The 16,084-nt window shown below is 39.7% G+C and overlaps 1 protein-coding gene across 1 annotated transcript in view; it reads left to right on the forward strand.

Moving 5' to 3' along the window:
* The window catches only part of KCNN1 (potassium calcium-activated channel subfamily N member 1), a 128,320-nt gene that overhangs the window by 61,243 nt on the left and 50,993 nt on the right, over positions 1-16,084 (forward strand). The window contains exon 4 of the mRNA XM_075281340.1: positions 9,527-9,945. Coding sequence (XP_075137441.1) covers positions 9,527-9,945 — 419 coding nt within the window. The remainder of the gene's footprint in view (positions 1-9,526; positions 9,946-16,084) is intronic.

The raw sequence follows: 16,084 nt of genomic DNA on the forward strand, positions 1-16,084 counted from the left end.
TGTATAAAGTCTTAGCTTCTATTTAATCCTTAAGCAACAAAGTATGTCTTTCACTTCTATGTAGAGTTGGGTGATATGGTTTTGATTATAATCTTAATATTTTTTTTTTTTTTTGTTAACTAGACACAGTTACATATAATACATTTGAGTATAATACTATTTTAGTGCTGCTAACTTTGAGGTTCATACTATGTTTTTCCTTTTTTCTATGCAAGGAAAAAATGAATACAGCCTATGTAAAGTGCTTTTTTATATATTGATGAGCTCCCATTAGGATAGTCACCCATGACTGCCGCCATCCAACTGTTTGAACAAACTGCAGTGTTCGGGTGAGCTATGCAGCCTCTGTACTGAATGCCAAGCATAGTGATATACATTGGGTAGGGGCTGTACTTAGTATTGCAGCTCAGCAGCATTCATTTGAATGGGACTCAGCTGCTGCTATTCGATGTGACTGATGAACATAACGTCATTGGCACAGGGAAGAAGCACTTGCTGTATATTGCTTTCTTTAGACAGCATAAAATAAGTGATGCAAAGGAAACATCAACTTTATAAAACAATTTACTAATTAATTTTGTATGTATTTTTTTATTATGCGAGGCAAATATGGAACATAGATATATACAATTTTGATACGAAATAAACGTTCACTCCAACCCATATTTTGAGAAATACATTTCCACAGGGTTGTCAGTGTAAACATTACACAAACAATTACAGCTGATAGGAGGCAAAATAAAATCCAAAACAACCAAATTTGTTTGTGATAAATTTTAATTATTAGTCAGCTGTCAAATGTTCTTTGGTTTATGTACGAACACTCATTCGCCGAATGATCAAAATCTGCCACTTCAGGAGTCTAAAATCTAATGTGTATGGTCAGCTTTAGGCAGTTGTAAACAGAATCTAAGGTGAACCTCTGTTGGTGTTGTTTAAGATAAGGTAAGATAATTCTTTAATAGTGCCAACATAAGGAAATTCAGTGTGTTCCAGCAGCATTGATAATACAGTAATAGTAGAAGAAAAAATACTTACAAGCTCAGAATAGCAGATAGAAAAGATGCTGTGAGTCATAGTAACTAAAAAGAAAAAGAAAGACTTCAGGATAATTTAGTTCTCTGTGTGGAGTGATCTTTGCTTAGCCTGATGTTGATTATACAGCCTGAGCGATCTTTCTCACACTTGGGGGAAGTAGTCTGTCACTGACAGTACTGCCCAGTCCTATCACGGTCTCCTACATGGAATGGAAGTTGTTCTCCAGCATGGAACTCACCACAGACAGTATCCTTCTGTCACCCACCACCTGCACTGTGTCCAGGGGGCTCCCCAGGACAGAGCTGGCCCTTTTAACCAGCCTGTCAAGCCTATTTCTGTATCTGGCTGGTATGCTACTCCCCCAGCGGGCCATTGTGAAGAAGATGGCTGATGCTACCACAGAGTTGAAAAAGGCCCTAAGAAGTGGCCCCTGGACTCCAAAGGCCCTCAGCCTCCTAAACATATAGAGCCTGCTGTGGCCCTTTCTGTGCAGCGCATCCATGTGCTCAGCCCAGTCCAGCATATTATTGAGGAGCACACCCAGGTTCTTATAGGTCTTGACTATCTCAATACCTGTCCCCTGGATGTCCACCCAATTTGGACCACGTCTCCGCTTACTAAAGTCCCCCACCATCTCCTTGGTCTTCCCAGCATTATACCTGAGGTGGTTCCGCTGGCACCATTCCACAAAATCACAGTTTAAGTCTCTGTACTCTCTGTCGTCTCCTTCATTGATAAGGCCTACTATTGCAGAGTCATCGGAGTACTTTTGAAAGTAACAGTTAGATGAGTTGCACCTAAAGTCAGCAGTGTACAGTGTGAAGAGAAAAGGGGCAAGAACTGTACCTTGTGGTGCCCCCATACTACAGATCACAGTGTCAGACACACAGTCCTGGGCTCTCACATATTGAGGTCGGTTTGTAAGTAGTCTAGGATCCAGTTAGACAGGTGATAGTCCACTCTAACAAGGTCCAGCTTGTTCCTCAGTATCCCTGGCTGATTGGTGTTAAAAGCACTGGAGAAATCAAAGAACATTATTCTCACAGTGTTCCCTGATTTCTCCAGGTGAGTAAGAGCTCTGTGAAGAAGGTGGATGATGGCATCATCCATCCCAATGCCCGGCCGATAGGCAAACTGGAGGGGGTCTATAGCAGAAGTTACTAGAGGTCGGAGATAAGTCAGGACCAGTCTCTCTAGGACCTTCATCAAGTGAGATGTCAATGCTACAGGCCTGTAGTTGCTGAGATCCATCGGATGAGGTGTCTTTGGAACTGGTACCACACAAGATGTTTTCCACAGTTGTATTACCACTCTTAGCTTCAGGCTCTTATTGTACGTGTGTGTAATAACACCATACAGCTGGTCTCCGCACACTTTAAGAACTCTTGTGTTTATCCCATTGGGTCCTCTGACCTTGTCTGCATTAGTCTTCCTGATTCCCTACACACTTGAAACTCTATGAAGATGAGATTGTAACCTGAGGGCAGTTGTATGCAAGAGAAACTGGTTTGGTTTGAACAAGCAGGTGGGGGTGGGGCTATAGGTTGGGGAAAGTTGAGTGAGAAGCTGGAGTGGGAGGAGCTAGTGTGTGATCAAATCTGTTGAAGAATAGATTTAGCTTATTAAGCCACTTTGTGTCTCCTTCTGCCAGGGAGACAGGCTGCCTGTGACCAGATATTGCCTTAAGATTGTTCCAAACTTTAGTGATGCATCCTTCCGCCATTTGCTGTTCCATATTCCTCCTGTAATTGGCTTTATGATAGGATTGTCTTGATACTTATTATTAGCACTCTACTGATATTGCTGGAACTCTCTTGGTGCTAGTTATGGGTGCACCGCATACACTAGTAAATGCACATACTTGAATCTTTTGGTGTAAGTGAAGTGAGCCCATAAAAATCTAAATGAAATATTACTCACTAGTTCATTTCCCTGCTGCTTTGCCCCCCCTTGCTGATATTTGTTTGTTTCTCTGCAGTGATGATGTGCCATATGGGCACGTAGAACTGTGTTTGGGTAGCTCACTACTGAAGGCTTCACCAATGGGTTCATGGGGGCAACCACAGTGGCAAGGGGACATGAACTGTGGAGGCAACCTGGGGGTACTCACACATGAAACTGTGGGAGGCAACCTGAGGGGGGCATGTCAGTGTGGGAGGACATGATAGTGTGGGGGCAGCTTTGGTTGAAGATATGATATGGGGGAAGAAATAACACTATGGGGACAATCTGGCAGATTGGGGGATACGAAACTGTGGAGGCAACCTGGGGGGGGGGGGGGGCACATGACACTGTGAGGGCAACCTGAGTGGGATATGTCATTGCGGGGGGACATGATACTAAGTGGGCAACCTGAGGGGGGCAGGACACGGTGGAGGCAACTTGGGGGGAAGAAACGACCTAGAAGGTGACTTGAATCTGTGGGGGACATTTTGTGGCCTCTAGGGAACCATTATACTGTGTGAGCGCCACTAAGTGGAGCTATACTATGTGGGGGCCATTGAGGGAGCATTATAGTTTGTGTAGGTCAGGTATTTCTAGGTGGTGGTGATGAGGGGGCCCACTTATGAAACCTTTGCACAGTGCCCACCAATGTGTTAAAATGGTCCTGGGGCTAGGGCCATGTTTACCATTGTATAACATCCCCTCGTCTCTTTACAGCTATCTGTAAACGTTTGAGAAGTGAGTAGACCAATTGCTGGAGTGTTGGGAGGAATGTTTTTTTCATTCTTGCCTGTTGTAGTGTTCTAATGCTCAAGAGTCCTGGGTCTTCTTTGCTGGATAGTTTCATAATGCGTCAAATGTTTTCTATTGATGTAAGGTCTGAACTGCAGGCAGGCCAGTTCAGCTCCCAGATTCTTCTTTTGCGAAGCCATGCTGTTTTGATTTGGTTTAGTATGTTGACAGTGTTATCCAGCTGAGACATTGTCTGGATGGGAGCATATATTGTTTTAAAACTTCTACATAGTGTTTAACATTGTAAGCTGCTCCTGCCCATGCCATAGGCACTAATGCAACCCCATTATATCAGAGATGCATTATTCTGAACTGTGCACTGATAACAGGTTGGATGTTCTCTCTCCTTTCGAGTCCGCAGGATATGACATCCCTGGTTTCCATAAAGAATTTCAAACTTTGATTAATTTGCCCACAGAACAGTTGTTTCATTTTGCCTCAGCCTATTTTAAATGAGCTTTGGTCCAGAGAAGACGGTGGTGTTTCTGGATTGTCTTGACATATGACTTATTTGCATGATACAGCCTTGACTTGCATTTGGAGACTGCCTGGTAGACTGTGTTCTTGAACTATGATTTATGGAATATGTACTGTACATAAGGGCTCGGCTGACTCAAATCAAATTTACGATTAATTGAACATTTTAGCTCGATTATGATAAATGACTGATTATTTTTGAACACTCCCCTTTTTATATCCCACATCCATATTTATCCCACGACATAACACTGAATTTTGTTTTTTGATATTCACATATGAGCAGTTCTGATTGGATAACATACAGTGGCTTAACCTCCAGCCCATGGCAATGTGAGGATGGCATGGATGCAAAATAATTGAAATAATCAATATCAGCAAATTCACATTCATTAATTGAGATGACTTTCGATTTAACTTTTCAGCTCTATGCGATTTTTATGTTGAGGAACATTTTTTCTGAAATTGGGCCACGATTTTTATACACACTTTTTCACAGATTGGGGAACCTCTGTCCATCTTTTCCGACGATTGACTTTGCCTCTCAAATGTGCTCTTTTTATTCGCAGTCATGTGACATAGTTGAAAATTGACTCTCCAGCTGTTTTTCCTTAGTACCAGTTATTTTTTCAACCTTTTGTTAATCCTGTCCCAACTTCTTGGAGATTTTCTACTGCCGTCAATTTCTAAATGAGTTAATTTTTCCAAATGAGATGGGAAAAACTTTAACTTTCACCTTCTTATATGTGTTCTATGTTCTGTTGTGAATAAAACATGGTGATATTTCCAAATCATTGCAATCTTACTTTCTTTACATTTTACTCTGTATCACTAAGTTCACACCTCTGTTTTAAAGCAAACCTGACATAATGGTGTGCTGAATTATACAGCTGAAATGACCAGTTTCCTAAGATTGGTAAACAACGCTTACCGGTACATAGTGGTGTGCCTTTGAATGATAAAGCAATTGCTTCTGCATTTGTGTTGTTGTTATAGAAACCAATGATATCACTTGGGATGAGGGAACTGCTGGGAAGCCATTGTTTCTTTCTAGCATTCCTCTGTATACATATTTAACATTAGATCGTTGTTATGTGATCAGTATATAGACAAATGTGTGAACAATACACATTATTGCTGCTGCCCACAGACGCAGGAGAAAAATCAATTCCATTAATGACCCTGCATGATATTGATGCTTTCTATACGGTCATCACAACACGTCCATTAGATAATGCACCTGCATCACTTGAGGCCACTGAGATGTAACTGGGAGCAATGCAAAATTTATAGCAGATATCTCACCTTGAATTCTTTGTATGTAGCAGAGCAATATTATGGTCCCCCCTGGTACTAGGTACATACCCAGGTGCAACTACTACTTTCGTACCCCCTATAGCCTAATACATGAAAGTCTATATCACTGCTAATCAAAAAACAATTACTATTTGCTCCCATTTTAGGAGATCTATCCCTATTTGCTTTTCTATACTTTACAATTTGGCTGTGAAACCATGTGGAGATGCCTCATGATTTCTGAAACCTACTGTACCCCAATACAGGACCTTTCATATTATATACAGCTACAAAGCTTTGCTGGTATGTGTGGAGGTGCTGGACATATTGGTGCCGTTAGTTTCGGCACCGGAATTCCTCCACTGTCAGAAGAATGTTCCTTACACCTCAGCGATGATGCTAGGCTGTAAGGCCTGCCTTTCTGACAGTGGAGGGATATCGTTGCTGAAAATAATGGCACTAATAACTCCGACAACAGCGCACATACTGGCAAAGCCGTCAACTTTCTAGGTGTATATAATATTATCCATCTTTGAGGACATGAAAGGTCCTCTTTAAAGAAAAAAAGTTTCTATATTCTACCCATGTTTGCGTGGGTTTCCTCCAGGTACTTTGTTGCCAAATGTGGCTCCTCATACAAACAATTGACCCTTGTGGGTGTTGAGGATGAGCATCTGTATGCAGCCACTTACTCCCCTACTCCACAATGCTCTCTGTGCTTTGAGTCTCTGTGAGAAAAGTGCATTACAGATATGTGTAATTGTATATATATATATATATATATATATATATATATATATATATATATATCAGTATAACAGCAAACAAGTAGGTATAGTCAGAGTACTGGAACCAAACTTAGTAGATAAGTAACAGAATCAATAGAAGGCACCTTGAACATACCTTGAATATCCCTCCTAAACTGCTGATTGGCTCAGCATAATGGAGGGAGCTGCAGAAAGCTGTGTTGGCATGATAACCTTAAAGGGGTTGTCCAGGATAATAACTAAACCCTACACTAATCTAAACACCCTCCCCCGCCTACTTTCTAAATAACATAATTTATGAAAAATGTATATATACCCATATGTATATTTACCACATTTGCTGATTATCCGGTGATAATCTGTTTCCCCATTTATGGAAAAGAAATGTCTCTACTAATTTCTCCCCATCCACTCCATCATACTTACCTATCTTCCTTCCAGGCTTCTTCCTATGGGATGGCTCCTCCCTCATTTCTGACTGCAGGCGCGTACTATAGACACTGCGCTGCTCTGTTCTCTGTAGCTGATAATCCACCTCTACTGCACAGGCTGGCGAGCAGCTTCCACGCCTTAGCAGTAGAGGTGGATTGTATGCTGCAAAGCACAGAGCAACACTGGGACAATAGCACGCGCTGGCAGAATCAGAAAAGAAGGATGGGCCGTCCTACAGGATGTAGACCGGAAGGAAGAGAGGTAACTATAATGGAGTCGGGGGTTAGGCTGGGTAGTTTGGGAAGGGCTGGTAGTGAGCGGGATAGTAAGAGAGACAGGAAGGGGGTGTATGTGAGGGAAGGAGGGAGAGAGGAAGGGGGTAGTGAGGTGAGAGGTAGCTACTGAAGTTACATAGCAGATAGCTGAGCCAAGTAAACAAACGCAGCAGATAACAAGGAGCTCCCAGAGACACCCTGAAATCATTCAAAACACTGCTAAAGGTATATGGGTGCGTTTACTAACCCATTAATAGATCTAACAGACTTTTTTTTTTAATTAACATTTTTTGCCTGGAAAACCCCTTTAAGGTAACAGTAGTGAGCAGTGGTGCACACTGAGATTTCTAACAGTAGCTTGCTTGGTTTTCCTAAAGCTTGGTAGCATGATCTGGGGATAAAGCTAAGCCAGAATAACTTGATTCAAAAGGAAGAGACAGACCTTGTTTTGAAGGTTATTACCTTCCATTAGTACAAAGCAGGGTGGGTTGGAAGGGGTACTGTCTCATTAGGGAGATGAGGCCACTGTGAGCTATACATGGACTTTTTACTCCATGTATGCCTTGCTAACAATTATGGGCAAGTAATATGCAAATAAGGAGAAATTACTATGGCACCATATGTGGGAAGTTAGCTCCCTATAGATTTATGCTTGGTTTTCCTTGTCAGACAGAATACCTCAATCCAGAAGTAAGAGGGACTCATCCGCAGTCAGCTGGTTTGAGGTTATTGCCTCTCATTAGTATGAAGCAGAGTACTGGCTGGCTGGGTGAAAACCTTGATGTGGGTCAGAAAGGGATCTGGAGATACTAGAGGAATTTTAAGAGAAATTATTTGCATATATCTTTTCCAGAATTCTTAGCAGGACACGCATGGCCTAATAAGTTTCTGTAGTCCTCACAGTGACTTTGTCTTCCTTGTTTAGACATAGTACCTCTACTCACCTATATGTGTAATAGTCAAATTTAGTTTTCTGGAGGCTACACGGTGGCTCAATGGTTAGCACTACAGCCTTGCAGCGCTGAAGTCCTGGTGTTCAAATCCCGCCAAGGGCAAAAAAGCATCTGCAAGGAGTTTGTATGTTCTCCCTGTGTTTGCATGGATTTCCATCCCATATTGCAAAAAAGACATACTGATGGGAAAAAATGTACATTGTGAGCTCTAGGTGGGGCTCACAATCTACATTAAAAAAAAAAAAAAAGTTTTCCTTATATTTTCAAAAAGTGAAAGAGAGAGATTGAGATTGAGAGATTGATCATGTAGAATACTCTGCTCAGTTCTAGAGACTTCACGTATAATAGATAAAGTGGATAGTTTCAAAAATGGGCAAAAATGGTGGAGTCTTACGCATAAAACATATCAGGAGAGACTTAAAGGGATTCTATCATTAAAATGCTATTTTTTATCCGTAACACGTAGGAATAGCCTTAAAAAAGGTTATCCTTCTCCTACCTTTAGATGTCTTCTCCGCGCCGCCGTTCGGAAAAAATCACGGTTTTCTTCTTTATGCAAATGAGTTATCTCGCAGCACTGGGGATGGTCCACAGCGCTCAAACAGTATTTGCATAAAGAAGAAAACCGGGATTTCTACCAAATGGTGGCGCAGAGCAGACTTCTAAAGGTAGGAGAAGAATAGCCTTTCTTAAGGCCATTCGTACATGCTAGGGGCAAAAAAATAGCATTTTAATGATAGAATCCCTTTAAAAGGAGTCTATCACCTATCACACCCTTTGTCTTGGAAGTTGCAGCGCAGTAATGCAGGAACATGCAGAGAATGGTGCAAAACGGGGGCCAGAGATTTGCAATGCTCGAGACACATCCACATTACTCTTCCAGCCTCATTTACTAAATAATTTTTTGCCTGCAATGAATCTATATTTAGGGCATTGAAAAGTAAGTTAGGAATGTGTGCTAACAGCCTTACACAGCATTGTGATTTTGTGGGGGCTAAATTCTTCTTGACAGATTTCGTTTAACAAAAATATATCCTTTGAATGAGTTATTCCTTCAGGACAGTTACAGAATGACACTGCTAACTTCATATTCTATATAGGTATTCTTATTTTATAGAGGGGGGGGGGGGGTTCCCTGTTCAGGATCCTTATCTCTTGGGAAGTGTGGAGAGAAGTTACTCTTAGTGTAGAGGGTTTCTCCTATATTACACAGACACCTACCTGATCTACTGGTTAATATTTAATGCTGGTACGGCTGCAGGAAAACAAAATACTTATTGACAGATTTCCCCACAGATGCTGACTGATCATTGGGGGTTTCCGGTGGGGATACTTTGTGATGAGCTTATTTTCAAAAACTCTTTTTAAAAAGTAGGCATTGTCCAAAGCCGAGAGCCCCTTAAAGGTTCAAAGCACTGGTTTGCATTCATTTTATACATATGTAATAATTCAATATCTTTCTTTACCCTTTGTCATCAAAATACATTTTTCTAATATATTTCTTATTTATTCTATTTTCTGTGGCCTAAGCTGTTCTTTTTTTTTTTTTAAGCTTTTCATGGTGGACAATGGAGCAGATGATTGGAGAATAGCCATGACCTACGAAAGGATATTTTTCATCACCCTAGAGTTGACTGTGTGTGCCATTCATCCCATTCCCGGACAGTATTCCTTTACATGGACAGCCCGTCTGGCCTTCTACTATACAACTTCTGTAGCCAATGCTGACATAGACATCATCTTATCTATCCCTATGTTCTTAAGGCTATACTTAATTGGACGAGTTATGCTTCTGCATAGCAAGCTTTTCACTGATGCCTCTTCAAGGAGCATTGGTGCCCTCAATAAGATCAACTTCAATACTCGATTTGTAATGAAGACTCTTATGACCATCTGTCCAGGCACTGTTCTTCTGGTTTTCAGTATCTCATCCTGGATCATTGCAGCATGGACAGTCCGAGTATGTGAGAGGTAAGTGCTTATCTGAATATGGCATTCAAGTGAAACTTGTAGATAACAGAAATATCCATTATGTGTCCAGCATGGGGTTGGCATGCTTTTAAATTGACCTTTCTTCTTTAATAATTACCTTCAGCTTAACTAGAAAATCACTTTAACTAAGTGCACTCATCTGCTGATCCTTGCGTGTATGACCCTATATCCATTGTCCATCCCTTCTGCTTATGTTTGCTTTTAATTTGTGTTTGGTTACAAATGGCAAAAACACAAACCTATTAAGCTTATGACAATAGCAACTCATGTTGTTGACATATTCATCGACTACATCTTTTTGAGATGTATAGTGTTCTTTTCATACATTTTCCAATATATTGCTATTCAAATCTGCCTAAGTGGTTATATGGACAAGCAATAACCATAACTAGATGGGTCTAACACTTGAGTGTTTTATGTAGTTCTACCTGTGGAGCCAACAAAATAAGGGGTAAAGGTAATAAATGTCCCTTTACATGATGCCAAGCACCAGTCATAAAAAGGGAGCCAGAATACTAGCCACATATAATCTTCTCTTACAACAAACCCTGAGGATGAATCTGTCTACTTAGGTTTATCACCAGTACTGCAAGCTCATCTATTCTTACTATCAGTGCTAGGTGCAAATACATTCAAGGACGTCTGAGCTACGTTAATGAGAAAAATTCTCTATTTTTCAAAATTTAGTAATGTATTGTAATTAGAGCTAAATCCTTAACGAACGCTATAAGACTAATTGCAGCTTGCAAAACAAATTTCAGTTACCTTACTACAGATATGTAAAATGTTTCTTTATAGATAAGAACAGATCCATATTAATGGTATATATATATATATATATATATATATATATATATATATATATATGTTCAAATGTAGCAGTGTTTAACTTGACTTTCTGTGTGGTTGCCTATCTCAGAACACAACATTGAGTTGCGTTAACAATGTGCCACAGTGTTCTTAACTCGTTATGGGTCATGTTAGCCACTGCTACATTTGTATAAATATGGGCAACTAACAATACCCATATGGTATACTGACCAGGGTCCTACTCTAGGGTCCAACTCTATACACCTTTGGACACACTAAATTAATCAAATTTTAGCTTTAGATTGAACTATGCTAATATGCCTATGGACCTAGCCAAAAATATTTCATAAAAAAAATAACTAAACTAATTGCTTTTATAATATGTTGAATCAGCTTACAGCCCAAATATACGGTAATACATGCCAATTTTTCAATATATAAGCTAAATAATAATAAATTAATTTTTTACTTTCTTAAGGGCAACCTACTAGAAGAAAATGATAGAAGACCCTTACATGCACATCAATATGCAATATATGCCTTTACTTTCTTAAGGGCAACCTATTAGAAGAAAATGATAGAAGGCCCTTTTTTTTACTTTGTCCTGCCAGGTCCTATTAGCAAGTTAAATCCTTCTGAATCCTTTCTGAGATCTTACATGAATTCATGATAGTGGATCTGTCAGTACCTCACTGTCCCTGCTTTTCCCTGGCCTCCGTAGTTGTGGATGATGGTGGCCATCACAAGGTGGGAGGTGGTATGGAAAGCATACTGTAAGTCAGCCTATGTAAGTGACAGATCCACCATATAGCGGCAGATATGTGTATATATGTGATTGGAGTCCTCATAAAGTTTACATGGCAACACAGCATATGACAAAAATCAGACCAGCTAATCTCATTAGATCCTGGCCGAAGGGATCCTAAATTCAAGGAAAAGATTTAAAAAATGTATTTTTTTACGTACATTAAGGGCCATTACAGTTAAACTTCAAAATGCCTGGACACTTGGTGCTCACTGTGGAAACTATAACATACATTATTTTAGAACAGTTGCCAGTAATTCCATACTGATGGCCAATCTTTGTCCAAAAGAAACTTTTAACAAATTGAGTCAAGATTTCGGATGAATATGACATAGAATCTTGAAAAATTGAGCAAAAGCTTCATTGGACATTGCAGCATATATTTTAATACATGGCAATTAAACAAGCAATAATGACAACAAATAAACATGAAAGACATGGAAGTAGGGCGTGTATTGTCACTACAAACACTTAACTTCTACATACAATTGACAATTTCTCAAAACAGCCATACAGCCAAAAAACCTTTAAATGAGATACATATAGGGCTATGCATTTATTTGGTCATGTAAGGAATTACGATTTCCAATATCAACTGTGTTAACTGAACTAAACTATAGCTGTCTGAAAGTCCTGGTTTAGGCCCGCCAAAAAGGAATCTTGGAAATCCATCATTACCATCTAACCTTAACATAAACCATTGTATGGGACCATGATGTCATAGATCTGGAATGCCTCCACTCTATGCATGCACTATGAACAGCAGAATTAATCTGTATACTGTCCCTGCTGCTGACAGTATCAGCGACTTGATAAAATAGGAGTGAAGAAGCTCATACCAACCAGACAACAATACTGCTTTGATGGGTGTAATGGAAATTAGGCTCATCATCTGTTTGGATGCTATGGCTCATTGCTTACTTCCCCATCCATCAAGGGGGGAGCATGCGTTCAGCAGAGACTGAGGGATGTAGAAAGAGAGAACATTACGTTAATAGCATGATTTTTAATTTCTTAGGACAATATATGCACACAATTTCCATAGTATATTAGGAATGTAGCCTGACCTATACCCATAAACATTGCTTGTATACGATAGATTTGACATGCTTGAAGTTTGTATCTTGACAATATGATAAATCCTGTGTATTAGATGTGCTGGTGGAAACATGCCTCTGTTATACTTTCCAACAGGATCCTGTATTATGTTTCCTCCAAGCCATGCATTTTGAAAATGGAAACATTTGGAAAATACATTCTGCAGGGTTGCATTATACAGGACATTCACATTGCAGGTCTAAATGGGTTTTTAACTGTCTCACAATGGGCAAGACAAACATATTGGAAAACTGATCACCCAGAATGATAATCCTAAAGACAATCTGTAAAATCTACAAAGAATAGAGATAAAATGAAGCTCTTGTGGCTGTGAAAATGTTGCCTCACCAGTGTAAATGTTTCAATGCTTGTCCCTTTCTAACACCCCTACTGACCTTCCTACTGCTCTGCTTATCTTCCAGCCTGTCAATGCTTAGCTTGTCTACAGCCAACCCTCCCATAACTGTCTACATATCTCCATCTGTTCTTTCCATCCAAAACCTCTCCTACTGTCTTCTCACGCTCTACCCCAGTCTGTTACATGCTCCTTAACCTGCCGTTGTCTCCCCTCTTTCTAATGACAAATGCTGCTCCTAGGGAGAAACTGTGAGTTAAACTATAAATGAACACAAGGCTCTTTTTCTAAATGCACGACTGCTCTAAACTCTACCAGAAAATAAAAAATAAAAACAAAAAACAGGGCTTGCTGCAGCTGTTTGGGTTAAGCGGGAAGTAACCATGATGAACAACACAGATATATCAAATTCATTGTGCCAGTTTCAAGTGGCTCCACATTCTGTCTTTTGTAGACCATCTTACTTTGCGGACCATCAACTTGAGTTTCTTCTTCATTGTGAAAACTAAACACTTTATTGTGATTTAAGAAATACAGTAGTAGAAGACAGACATTTCTTGAAAAATTATTGTCCACGATTTTTTTGAATCAGTAAGACGTAACTTGAGGCTCAGCTGGAACATAAGTGATCTACAATGATTGAATGGATTACAATGGATCTTCGCTGTCTATGGCTGCATTGAGAATTTGCCACTCAGTACAGCTCTGTACAACCTTGTTTGTCTTTTTTCTTCAGTTGATTCCAAATTTCATATTTAGACTACAGAGAATGACAATGCAGCATTAGATGTATAGTACTCCACAATGTTGGTATTTGGTAGATTTGTTGCTTTTGTTACCGTTTCATCTGGTAATGGTTTCAAAATGTAATGATTCACTGGTTATTCCATTGATTGTGGTAACCATATAAAATATGAATATAAAGTGTTGTATAGTCTATGGGATGAATAGTACAGAAACAATGTTAAACAGAAAATAACAACAAATCAGTCACACTCACAATTTTCTTACACAATTATATCAATCTGCCACACTTATAAAAGTTACCTACAAAAGTTCTGAACACCTATTGTAGAAGACTTCATAAGAGTTCAAAAAGTCTTCAGGATAAGTATAATGGGACATGGCACAGTACAAAACCTAGGTGCAAATAAGATTCCGCCTGCACATGTTGACTGAGGCGGGACTGATTTTGTAGCAGAAAATACTTAGATGACATTCGGACAACTGATTTCCATGGGGGTTTTATTCCGTTAGGACCTGCTCTATAATTCATTGGAACAGAGCATTGAACCCCCACCATTGGGAGAGACTCGGTCTGTATTAGGCCTTATTCTCATCTCCTACCTCTTTCATGTATACTGGATAGGGTACATTTTTTTTTATGCAGATAGTTGAATAGAAAAGTACAGTTATAAAAACTATTTAAAACTAAGGCCCCACGTTGTGGAAACTTAGCGTTTTTGTTTGCAGATTTTGCTATGTTTTTTTGAGCCAAAGTCAGAAGTTGATCTAACAGAAAGGAAACAAATAAGTCCTTTCATTATATTTCCCATTCCCTTTCAAGCCATTCTAGACCTTGGCTGAAAAAACCGCAGCAAAATCTGCAACAAAAAAAATTGTTTCTGCAACGTGGGGCTTTAGCCTAATACAGAAAACCAATTGTATACTTAGATATAGAAGAGCCTAAAAGACACACTTTTACTTCTTTTGGCAAGTAATAGTGGAGAAGAGTTCTTAACAAAATGGATTCATTATGAATTTGCCAAAAATTTTGGGTTTTCATGAATCCGAAACATTTCAGGTTTGCCAAAAACACAAATTACTGTTAAACTCCAGGATCTCTGCAATTCCCAGAGTATAAGTGGAGGCCCACGGGAGGTGCAGAAACATAATAAACACTGATACTCACCTTCCCTCACAATCTTCTTCAGTCATCTACCAGGCTCCTGGGTCACGGACCCTTTTGACCACAGGACTGTGTTTACTACAAATATATGTGTGTATAATGTCATAGAACAAAACAAAAAAGCTTAAAATCATGAAAAATGGCAGTTTGGTCAAAAGATAAGACAAATTTGATAACTGATCCCTGCACTTTCTTTGTAAGGTTTAATTAGTACTAGAGATGAGTGAACACTGTTCGGATCAGCCCAACCGAACAGCACGCTCCCATAGAAATGAATGGAAGCACCTGTGACGCTGACTTTGCCGGTGGCCAGCCGGCGTGACAGGTGCTTCCATTCATTTCTATGGATGCGTGCTGTTCGGATCGACTGATCCGAACAGTGTTCGCTCATCTCTAGTACTAATTAAACCTTACAAAGGAAGTGCAGGGGTCTCTAATTAGTACTAAAAAAAAAATTTCTGATTTTTTTTTTCTGAAAATGGGATGTGTCTTACAGTGTGTCTCATAATCCAAAAAAATATGGTATTAGGAAACAAGTAAACGGTCAGTTCTTGAAGATGTTGTGTTGAAACCAGAGAAAGTGGCAAGAGCAAGCATCTGAGTGGGTTTTAAAGTTGACAAATTGTATTGGTTAGATGACTTGCTCAAAACACCTCCAAAACAGCATGTCTAATGGAGTTTTATCAGTATATAGTTGCTAGTATCTATTAAAACTGTTGTCAGGAGCACACTGAACTGAGTGTTAGTTTGTCTGGTCTTATCCTACAGTAGAGTTACTGGAGCACAATTTGCTGAGAAAGTTAATCCTGGACACCTTCCTAGGTCTTGTGTAGTTCATGGCTCAATGGGTTAGAAATATATTAGAAGTACAAAAGGGACCTACAGAATGTTAAGAAACTGGCTTTAACCTGCCTATTTGTGACTTTAAAGAGGACCTTTCATGTCCTCGGGCACATACATTCTTATATACTGCTAGAAAGCTGACAGTGCACTAGAATCTAGAAATGTCTGTCCTTGCTCACACAGGCAGGTGGGTTCTGGTGTGAGTGTTAACCATAATTGATAGATAATCCCCTTCTCCATTATTCTCAGTCACAGATGAGATCCAATGAGGGATTTTAACCCCTTGGATACCACTTCC

The sequence above is a fragment of the Leptodactylus fuscus genome, chromosome 1 (assembly GCF_031893055.1).
Source record: "Leptodactylus fuscus isolate aLepFus1 chromosome 1, aLepFus1.hap2, whole genome shotgun sequence".
Lineage (NCBI taxonomy): Eukaryota > Metazoa > Chordata > Amphibia > Anura > Leptodactylidae > Leptodactylus > Leptodactylus fuscus.